Below are 10,557 nucleotides of genomic sequence, written 5' to 3'. Positions count from 1 at the left end.
GGAAGCATGCTTGTTGCCTACAATCTTTGAAAAAGGTGCTTCAAAAGGTTCTTCGATGCTATAGATTTATAGAACCTTTTGGTTCCATAAAGAACCTCTAACATCTGAAGAACCTTTCTGTTTCACAAAAGGTTTGTGGCAAAAAAGGTTCTTCAGACTATAAAAAAGTAAGAAAGAGATGGTTCTTTAAAGAACCTTGGACTCGATGTTTCTTTGTGGATACTAAGAAACTACTAATACTTAGATACTAAGTTACTAGTTTCCACAAAAGTCAGAACCTCACCTGTTGAGAGAAAGAGAAAGGGTTAGTCTTTTTTTTCATTTGCCTGTCAAGTATTCACAGAAGAGATGGAAGTAGGCTAGTTTTTTGAATGTTGTGAGAGATGTGGTTGACCGGACTGAATTAGGAAGAATGTTCCATCAGGAAGGAGTTGTGAAGGAGAATGAGCGGGAAAGCGGTTTACTGCCCTTATGAGAAGGCAATACAAGACGCCGCTGGTTTGTTGAACGCAGGGTTCTTGATGGGGTGTAGGAGGGTGTGAAAGTATGCCGGTGCAGATCCAGTGATAGTCCTTTAGGCAAGCATTAGTGACTCGAATCTGATACGGGCTTCAAGCGGTAGCCAGTGGAGAGAGATGAAAAGGGGTGTCACATGAGCTCTTTTGGGTTGTTGGAAGACGAGGCGTGCTGCTGCGTTCTTACCCAGCTGGAGTGGTTTGATAGCCTTTGCAGGAACACCAGCAAGGAGAGCATTGCAGTAGTCCAACCTTGAGATGACCAGGGCCTGGACAAGGAGTTGTGCCACATGCTCAGTGAGATGGGGTGTAACCTTTCTAATGTTGAATAAGGCAAATCAGCATGACAACAGATTTAGCCACTGTTGTACAGCCAAATCTTAAGAAAATCATCTGGAGACAAATATTTTTTAATGTTATGGAAGAATATTTTGTGCTTTTTGGTCTGTCATTTTGGATAATTTCACAATTTCAACAATTTCATGTTATTTCAATACATTTTTAGTAGTTTGGTGTACTGCAGTCTTTGTGACTTTGGCTGTGTCCTTTCTGTTGGTTTCCATCATCCCCTCCGTATGCCCGCCCAACCCAGACTCTAATACCCTGCTCACATGTATGGCTTAGTCTAGCGCTGTACTTGGAACACAGCCGAAAACGGCACAAGATTAATCCAGGCTTCCCCTATATCCGGACAACTCATTATTGAAGCAAACCAGACAATGTCTATGGACAATGGTGGATATCTTTACTCTTACTGACCCCTTTAATAATATTAAGCCTTTTTACAATATACAGTAACAGTATGTATAGTGCAATCCCTATCAACCAATATCAACCCCATTGGCCATAATTTATGACTTGTGTCCATTAGTGTTTAAAATGAAAACAAATCGTACAATTTGTGACGTATGTTGTATTTATAGCCATCTTGTTTCACAGAATGAGAAGAAAAATTAGGATTGTTCTTAAAGAGTTACGAATAAATACAAACAAAGATCCAACACTATCAAACATTTTCAAACTTTTAAATAAGAAACAAAATCCAGATGAACAAAATATACAGAATAACAGTTTTAAAATGATTCCTCCTCGTGTGTTTCATAGTAAGGTTAAAGGAAATAATACAACACAGAAGGTAATAATAAACAATTCTCAAAAACATCAGCGTGGGGACAGATGTGACGACTGTATGAGTGTGTTGCCAGTTGAAAATAATGTTTTAAAATATACACAACTAATCAGATAGGTGCAAATACAGTGAATATAATTCTTGAATAGGCTGGAAAGTCATCAACAATGGTGAAATACAGATTGCAGTTGTGTTTAAATATATTTGCAAACCTTTTTGATTTACTGTAAAACAAATGTATGTTTAGCGGATAGGTGCCTTAAGGGCAGCATCTACTTCCTCTTCAGTAAGAAGTGTGTGCCACTGTGCCACAGGGCGTCTGGGATTAGCCAACATGTCTGACCAATGGCGCAGACCCACTCCACTAGCACCAAACCCGATCCAGCACTTCCCAATTGGATCGTTGCTCCCCAGCTTATCATAGTCATAGACATTGATCAGCACCTGGATCTTCTACAGAGACACAGAAAAGCAGAAAAAAATGTGTTAGTATGTGTTTTTCATTATACTTTCAAAATGTTCTTTCATTGTACTTGGATGTTGTAGGCTACCTGTATTTGAGCAAAGGGGATTTCAAAGCTAAAGCTCTCATTGAAATAAGGATTCAATGTGTTCTGCTTAACAGTTGTCTTCTTCTTCTTAATACGCTTTCCATTGTGTTGCAACACCACTTTTACAAAAGGATCTAAGAGAGTAAAAGATTGTCACAGAAAATTGCTTTGTAAGGCTGTATAAAAATAGATACAGATATCACTGAAGTATAAAAAAGTTTGACCGTAATGTGAGATATTGGGGAATCAAAAAGGAAATACTATTTTAAAACGTAAAACAAAGTGTTACACACATGCAGATACCACACTTACCTGATAAACCTCCCACGTCCATTTTCTTCAGGTTTTTGGCTTCCATGATACACACAGTGAGCTTACCCGAGGTGGGCACATAACGCAGGGAGATACAGATGTCACCCAGCTTTTCTTGCTGTTGGGTGGAAGAGACAAATTAATAAAAATCAAATAGCATAAAGATGTGGCAATAGACTTTATGGAAAGCATACAGTACACTTACTTCTTCTTTCTCTCCTCCAACCAGGTCTTTACATTCATGTATGGGTTGACCCAGATCAACACTGTTCATGGGGATTTTGATCTCTCCAATTACATCATGTTTACCAAATCGGTCAAAGTCAAACACCTGAAGGACCAGGGTCTGCCCAGCAAGATCATTAAAGGGGATCTGAAAAGAGAGGTATGATTTTATGTGTCTCCTGTTCAAAAGTGGATGATCATTAAAGTGATAGTTCACCCAATTCTGTCATCATTTACTCACCCTGTTGTCATTTCAAACCTTGTATGACTTTCTTTCTTCCGCAAAACACAAAAAAGGTCATTTGAAAATCTTGTTAACCGGCAACCATTCACTTGCATTGGTTTTGTGTCCATACAATAGAAGTGAATGGGTGCTGACGCTGTTCGGTTATCAACTTTCTTTAAAATAGCTCCTTTTGTGTTCTACAGAAGAAAGAAAGTCATACAGGTTGAATCTGAAAGGAGGGTGTGAGTAAATGATGACAGAATTTTCATTTTTGGGTGAACTATGCCTTCAAGTAACATTGATGGTGAGAAAATGAGATACTTTTTAGGCTAAACTTAAATTAAAACATTCCGGGTTGCCTCAGGTTTTATTTGCTGCTCAATTTTAGCGAATTAAGATGAAATTAAAAATGGGAAATAAAAATGTGACGATGTATCTGTTGCACATGATTTTTATGGAGAAGATACATCACTGAGGATGCACAGGGTTATGTGACATCAGTACCTTGAAAATGAATGTCTCGTTGAAAACAGGACAAAGGTTCTTGCGCTGGATTTTCGTCTCAAACTTTTTTTTCTTGTCTGGTAGCATATATACTTTGACATAGGGGTCAGATGTTCCACCCATATCCATAGCAGGAAGGTCTTGGGCTTGTAAGACACCAACAATGAGCTGCAGAAGAAAGGAGGGTCAAGAACTACATCGAGCGCAAATGGAGCCGATTCTTATAGGCAATCACATCATACAACATAATTTTAGGATTATGCTTTTTGTGTAAAAAAGCTCATGCAGGTATGCTGAACACCATATCTATGACACTCATTTCCAACGAAATACACACCTGATTTTCAGTGAAGTTGTAGTCCAAAGTATACTCCAACTTTCCATAACACTCGGCTTCTTTATCACCCTCGCCCTCTCCTTCCTTAGGTTGTTCCTTGGAATGTTTAATATTAAAGACAATATACTAGTATCATTGCTTTGTTTTTAGAAAAACACACATACCTAAATTAAAACATCTCTATGACAGCCCTGTAATATTTACATTATACTTGTTGCACATTCACCGGGTATACTGGACCATATATGGGAGTCAGAAAGCAGAGAGTGTGTTGCGCTTGATTTTTTTCATAATGTTGCTACTGTCATAGTAAACCATGTTAATTACCTTTTAGGCTTTTATGCTACAACCTGAATATTTTTTGTCTAGCGCAGGTCTTGACACATTTAAAGGGATGATTTACCCCAAAATGAAATCTTTCATCGTTTTCTCACATTCTTTTCATTTGAAACCTGTATGACTTTCTATAAATTGCAAAACACAAAAGAAGATATTTTGAAGAATGTTGATAACCAAATAATGTTGGCTCCCATTGACTTCCACTGTATGGACTCAAAACCACTGAAACATTTCTCATAATATCTTCTTTTGCATGTGTTCTACAGAATAAAAAGTCATATACAGGTTTTTAAAGACATAAAGGTGAGTAAATAATGACATGATCTATTGACAGTGATCTATTCCTTTAAACATAATGTGGCCAGTATAAAGTATTATCTCTAAATTTTTTGCCCTTTACATGCTTTGAGCACACTCACACTTACCTCGCCTCCTTCTCCATCTCCCTCCTTTTTCATCCGTCTGCGTCCTCCCTTCCTCTCTCTCACTTTCTTTGTTTTCTTCTTTCCTCCCAAGCACTTCTTATAAATGCAGAAAGCAAGGCAGCCAACCAGGGCAAGTACAACCACAACTATGGCTCCAATTGCCCACATGGGCACTGTGCAATGAAGAGAGAGCGAGAGAAAGTAAAAATAAAGAAGAGTACTCATTCAGTTGCCTAAAAATGGCCTAATGAAAATTGTGAAAGTGGGTAGGTGGATGGATAGATGGATAAAGTTTGAAACTTACATTTGATCTTAGGGTCTGAGTTGATAGAAAAGGTGAAAACATGAAGGATTGACACATGAAAAGTGGAAATGGAACAAGCATTGAAGAATTAATTAAACCGTTGTCATCACTGTACATATCTTCAGCATACAACTACTACTTACTTGGTAGATGCCCAAGCTCATTGAAGAACTTGTTTTTCATATTTATGAAGTTGTGAGAGTGATGAGAGGGAGGAGGCGGAGGGGGTGGGGCACGATTAGGCTCCTCCTCAGGCTCTGCTGCCCTCCGCCCACGATGCTGCATGCTGACCAATCGCATGGCTGATCAGCTAAGAACATGAAACAGAGACTGTTATCATGCGCCAACTGTCTACACATATACCTCTAAAATCAGTCCTGTTCACATGAAAGCATGCGTTTGCATCCTCTTTACCACCTTTTTCAGTGTCTGGTGTGATGTTTGAGGAGAAAACTTTGATGCCATGACACCCAGGATGCCACTTTTCAAATCCCGTTGTCATTGTGAAACACAAAACATGAATGTTTCTCAATAATGTCTCCGCCCCCTGCTCTGCTGAACTGACCTCGTGTCGCTGTCCAACAGATGCATAATGAGATTAATTGCCAAAACTAATCCAACAATCCTTGGGTTTAAGCAAAATAGGAACAGGCACCTCCCCTTCACACCATCAATAATGCTTTGTCACCCAGTCACCATTAACTGTATGCATTTGAATAACACGCACCTTTTTCGTATCCAACATACATTCCCTGAGAATCTGACTCATTTCACCAAGTGCTCATATAATAAACTTCAGATTTCCCAGTCCTTTATTATACCTCAGAATGCATCTGTTAGGGACTCATTTAAGTCACAAATCCATGAGGCAATCTTTACTTTAGTCCCACACTTCAGATCTTGACATTGCAGAGTCAAGATACAAATTTTCTCCTCTAGTATTTTCTGTAAAGAGAAGATACCTTGCATAACATGACAATTTGTATCGCCTATAAGCAAAACTGCTCTAATCTGGCTAAAGAAGGCCTATATCACTCAGGACGTCACAGGACATCAGACTGCGTCATTTGGTCTTGTTTATGTCTTCATCTCTACTTTGTCCCTCACTGGACAAAACTGCTGTATTTTCGGATTACCCAGATCTCACCCAGACACCCATTTTGATGCGTGCCAGACAGATAAACATTGATTCAGTCAAGCAAAAACGAAACAATCTTTAGTCGAAAAGACATCATATAATATGAATGTTTTTTTCAACATCAACGGTGCAATTTACAAAGATTCTTGGGTAATTTTCTGTTTCTTCAATGTGTAGTTGGCAAATATGAGCTGTTCACCACTTATATCACATTGAAACTTTTTTGCACTTCACTTAAAATTATGCAGTTTGATTTAAATTACTAAATGAAATGACTATTTTCAATTTACAGTGTAGCCTTTGAGGTTGATTGCTTGATTCCAGATTCCAACTAAAATTTAAGTTATATGATGTATTTTAGATGTATTTTAAGTATGATTTTACATTAATTCCACATGAACTTCACAAGAAAAACAAACTCATAATGCAGGACATCAGGAAAATAATAATAAAACAAATAATCAAATTTACCTGATGACTCTCAGTTGTACCAGTAGAGATGAAAACCTCGGTTTTAGTTGAAGAGGACAGTTACGCACCACACTGATCCACACTCATCCTCTCTCTCTCTCTCTCTCTCCAAAGCGCATTTGAAGCGTCAATCCCTCTTTCACTTGGATTAACAGTTCCCTGCCTTCTGCTGGTTGTGTTGTTTCCTCGTGTGACAATTTTATGTCATCCATCTCGTATGTCAATCAGTTTATCACTTTCCCATATCCCATAATCTCTTGCATGATGTTTATCCGCTTTTAATTTCCAATATAATTTCTGTTCAGTGACCCTCTAAATCCGATTAGATTTAGTTTTCCTTTGTTGATATGGCATATTCTCGAAGTGTGACTGACACACCAGGAAACTCTCTTATTTGGCTTATACCATATTTCAACCCAAGTTTTAAGCACTTTTGATGTGAATGTCGGAATATTGGTAAACACAAACGTCTGTTAAATCACACAATTGCTTGACCTTTGAGCGTTTATGATCGAGGTACGATTATGTAGGAAACGACGCCCCCATGTGGTGAGATAAAGTATTACTACTGTTGTGCAGTAAAACTAGATTTGCTACAAAATCTATACAGTAATTGAATTTGAATCGAACATGTTTCTCTTCAGGTTTCTACATCCAACATTACTCTAATTACAGCCAATTATTTAATAGCCTATGTTGTTTGTATAATATAATTATTTATCTATTTATCTTACATAGTTTAAATGTTTATCTAATAAGAGAATAATTGTGTGCTGGAGTAGTAGGCTAGTTGTCTGTATTATTAATGTTCTGAAAGTAGTTTTATTAAGTGAGTCACATGCTGTAGTCAATATTTTTGTAAAATGAGTGTGAAACTATCATTTTAATAGACAAGTTAATCCAGGCCAAAGTGTTTATTTATCAAATCCACCAATTATTAAACAGGAAAGCATCTGCTTGATGACTATCACAGGTTAAATAATATCAATCTATGGTAAACTTTCAACCTCTCAAACTTTCGAGCTGTGTGATAACATATTGCTTAATGAAATGTTATTACAGTATAGATGGGCCGTTTGCAGCATGCAGATGAACTGAGGTCATGATTTAGTTCTCTCCATCCAGGGTGTGCTTGTCAAACAGGTACTCTGCCATCCTTTTGTTTCCAGCATCCATCTTTGAAAGGTTGGTGATGTGGTCACCAAGCTTCTTGACGGTTTTAACCTGCTCATCCAGGTAGTGAGTTTCCAGAAAGTCACACAGCTGTTCGATAAGAAAACAGAAAATAATTAAGGGATCTGCTTTAAAGAGCTGCTTAAATGGACACTTAAACCAAATATGATTTTTAAAATTTTAATACTGAAAGCTCACATGAGGATCTTTCTTCTCAGAGGCGACTTTATGGAGATCCAGCAGAGCCTGGTTAACGTTCTTCTCCAGCTGCAGAGCGCACTGCATAGCAATTAGTCCATTGCCCCATACATCACGCTCAGGCTTCTGGAGAGGGAGAGCAGAGACAAAGAGAGCAGTGAGCATTTTCAAATCGATTGAACAGCCCGCTCATTTGAGTCAGCATAGTTCATAGCACCTTTATGTCCTGAAGGACAATGCGTCCACCCCTTTTGTTCTGGAAGGACATTAGTTTCTCAGCATGCTCGCGCTCTTCCTCGCTGTTCTCCTTAAAGAACTTGGAAAACCCAGGAAGGGCAACATCATCCCGTTTGAAGTAGTAAGCCTGTTGGGAACAAAATCAAAAGATGATTTAAATTATCACCAGAAGTATGCCCCAGTGTAAACAGTTATTCTAACTAAGAAGAGTTGGTGGACAGTCAGACAAGATTTCTTCCCTGTCACTTAAGACTGAATGATAAGGAAGGCATGCAGTACTCAAACATCATCATAAAAGGGATCGTTGATCCAGTAATAAAAATTATTATCCCATGCTGATCAAAATCTCTCTATTATGGATTAAAGATTCAATTAAAGTGAATGGTGACCGAGACTGTCAGTCTCTAACATTCTGCCTATAAGTAAAAAAACGACTTCTTTAAAGAATCATCAGAGTCTCAATGAAGAAGAATCTTTGTACAAAGAGGTAATGTCCTCTGTTTCGTTTGTCTTTATTTGACGGAACATACTTTAAATCCCCTTAAAGTCCCTTTTGAATTTAAATTTCGCCAAATGCATAATAATGTAAGCAAATGTGAAAAAACGATACTTGCCATTGAAGTGTAAGTGTATGAAGCGTAAAGCTCCAAGTTCATCATTTTGTTGATCAAGCCCTCACAGTCGCGGTCGTAGTTCTGGCAAATCTGAGAAGTCTCCATTTCGGCTGGTTTTACTATCAAAACGTTGATAGAAAATAAATAACTCAAATCAGATTTAAAAAGGTTGAGGCTTGAAGTTCCGTTCAATCACTGTTGAAGCAAGAACCTCTTCAAATTATCCCAATGCTGTGAAATAACAGGTGCGCTTGTGTCTTATGTCCAACATGACGCGGCAGTGAAACAGAACCCAACCAATCAGAAAAAAATAGCTTAATACTGTAATGACAAGGCAGTTTCAAAGACAGTGAAGACAAGATCAAGTTCATGGATGTGTCTTTTTTACTTTTTCATTATTAATGGTAGCCTACAGTATGTAGGCCAACAACAGCCTAAATTCAATAATCCTGAAAGGTGTTTCCATGAAAGTCGCCATCATTCATTCTCCCCTTTTCACACAGGAATGAAGCGAGCGCTCTAACTTTAAGGTTTATTAAGCCTGAAATGTAATAAGGTTCCTGATCTTTTTAAGCTTTCCAGAACAATAGATTTGAACAACACCTCAGAGACACATGAGAGGGAGCAGTGTGACTGTGCTGCTACCAAAAGTCAAACCTCTAGCAGGAGCTTTCAATTGACATTAATAAACAAGATACAGTTTCTCAGTATTACAACATACCAGAACATATTTGGAAATGTATTTACATAATTGTATGTATATAATTGGATAGGATATAGTGCCTCAGATATTGCAAGCAAAATGTAGAAGGCTGAAGTTTGCTATACAAATATATGATGTTTTGTTCGTTTATGACCCTTCACCATTAATATTGAAGGTAAAGGCTATACATGTAAATACATTTTGGAAGGTTAAGAAGCCATTGAACAGCAAACATCATGGGTCGACTCTGCAACAACATGTTATTCTGGTACATGTACGTATAGTGAGCTCTGTTTTACATTGAGTGAGTGCCTTTGGATTCAAAGGTGCAGTCAGGTGACAGTGACTAAGCATATCTGTAATTGCACACGAAACCTCATGTGTCGGTTACGACATGTGCTGTCATAAGAGCTAATGCTGTGCTGTATCTGTGACTGAGCATTTTGTCATTTGCCTCTCATCATGGAAGATGGGGATATGTTTGTAACATGATCAACTTTTTTAAACTAGTTATTAAACCATATTTCATTGTCATATATATATATACAGTATATATTGTATGACATATCGCTTATTGCTCCCTGAACTCTCTGTAAGTCGCTTTGGATAAAAGCATCTGCTAAATGACTAAATGTTAATATATATATATATATATATATATTATATATATATACTGTAGGAAATAGATTACTGGAAAACATTCAAGAACATATTTTTTAATGATGTCACTTTCTATTTTCCATTTGGAGAAAAACAAAGCAATCCTGAATAACCTGCTGATAGTATCACAATTTGCTGGGGTCATTCAAATAAATATGCAAAAGAGAAAATGCATGTCTCCAGTAAATGCAACCTTGAAGGCTCGAATCATGACTTTTGTTAAATTGTTGTATTATTTGCACTTGAACAAAAACACAAATTCATGTCATCTTGCACCATTCAGCCCATATCAACATCCAAGGGTTTATGTGTTTTTTGATTCCTGCTGTATTTTTTCCACTATCATTAGGCAGAATGATAGGAAGTTACTGAAAAAAAAGTTGATTCAATGAAAGTGAACAGTGACTAAGGCATTCAGTCCCTAATATATTTTATTTCCCACAGACAAAAGATATAAGAGATAGGGGTCTTGAGAATGTTGAATAAGAAGCTAGTT

The 10,557-nt window shown here is 37.5% G+C and overlaps 2 protein-coding genes across 3 annotated transcripts; both read right to left on the bottom strand.

The window, feature by feature from the left end:
- Nucleotides 1-1,413: 1,413 nt before the first annotated feature.
- syt5a (synaptotagmin Va) lies at nucleotides 1,414-6,573 on the bottom strand. 2 transcript variants are annotated; one of them, XM_057345757.1, is made up of 10 exons: nucleotides 6,477-6,573; nucleotides 5,011-5,177; nucleotides 4,868-4,882; nucleotides 4,564-4,736; nucleotides 3,800-3,895; nucleotides 3,463-3,630; nucleotides 2,713-2,880; nucleotides 2,508-2,625; nucleotides 2,196-2,329; nucleotides 1,414-2,097 (listed from the first exon to the last, which is right to left on the bottom strand). In XM_057345757.1, the coding sequence occupies exons 2-10, from the start codon at nucleotides 5,165-5,167 to the stop codon at nucleotides 1,888-1,890; spliced, it is 1,239 nt and encodes a 412-aa protein (XP_057201740.1). In that variant the 5' UTR covers nucleotides 5,168-5,177; nucleotides 6,477-6,573; the 3' UTR covers nucleotides 1,414-1,887. The 2 variants fall into 2 exon arrangements, with proteins under 2 accessions (XP_057201740.1, XP_057201741.1); XM_057345758.1 differs by lacking the exon at nucleotides 4,868-4,882.
- An 816-nt stretch (nucleotides 6,574-7,389) lies between these two features.
- LOC130561437 (ferritin, middle subunit-like) lies at nucleotides 7,390-8,945 on the bottom strand. The gene is made up of 4 exons (XM_057345768.1): nucleotides 8,699-8,945; nucleotides 8,065-8,211; nucleotides 7,848-7,973; nucleotides 7,390-7,739 (listed from the first exon to the last, which is right to left on the bottom strand). The coding sequence occupies exons 1-4, from the start codon at nucleotides 8,801-8,803 to the stop codon at nucleotides 7,584-7,586; spliced, it is 534 nt and encodes a 177-aa protein (XP_057201751.1). The 5' UTR covers nucleotides 8,804-8,945; the 3' UTR covers nucleotides 7,390-7,583.
- Nucleotides 8,946-10,557: the final 1,612 nt, after the last annotated feature.

The sequence above is a fragment of the Triplophysa rosa genome, linkage group LG11, assembly GCF_024868665.1.
Source record: "Triplophysa rosa linkage group LG11, Trosa_1v2, whole genome shotgun sequence".
NCBI classification, from domain to species: Eukaryota; Metazoa; Chordata; class Actinopteri; order Cypriniformes; family Nemacheilidae; genus Triplophysa; species Triplophysa rosa.
This window is presented reverse-complemented; position numbering and strand designations above follow the sequence as displayed.

What these genes read in the sequence shown, in the direction of transcription:
- LOC130561437 (XM_057345768.1), bottom strand. Translation starts at nt 8,803, where the DNA reads ATGGAGACTTCTCAGATTTGCCAGAACTACGACCGCGACTGTGAGGGC. An exon ending in TTGTCCTTCAGGACATAAAG is followed by an intron (nt 7,974 to 8,064) that starts GTGCTATGAACT and finishes CTCCCTCTCCAG; the next exon opens with AAGCCTGAGCGTGATGTATG. An exon ending in CTGAGAAGAAAGATCCTCAT is followed by an intron (nt 7,740 to 7,847) that starts GTGAGCTTTCAG and finishes CTTATCGAACAG; the next exon opens with CTGTGTGACTTTCTGGAAAC.
- syt5a (XM_057345757.1), bottom strand. Translation starts at nt 5,167, where the DNA reads ATGCGATTGGTCAGCATGCAGCATCGTGGGCGGAGGGCAGCAGAGCCT. An exon ending in ACAACTTCACTGAAAATCAG is followed by an intron (nt 3,631 to 3,799) that starts GTGTGTATTTCG and finishes TTTCTTCTGCAG; the next exon opens with CTCATTGTTGGTGTCTTACA. An exon ending in TCCCCTTTGCTCAAATACAG is followed by an intron (nt 2,098 to 2,195) that starts GTAGCCTACAAC and finishes GTGTCTCTGTAG; the next exon opens with AAGATCCAGGTGCTGATCAA.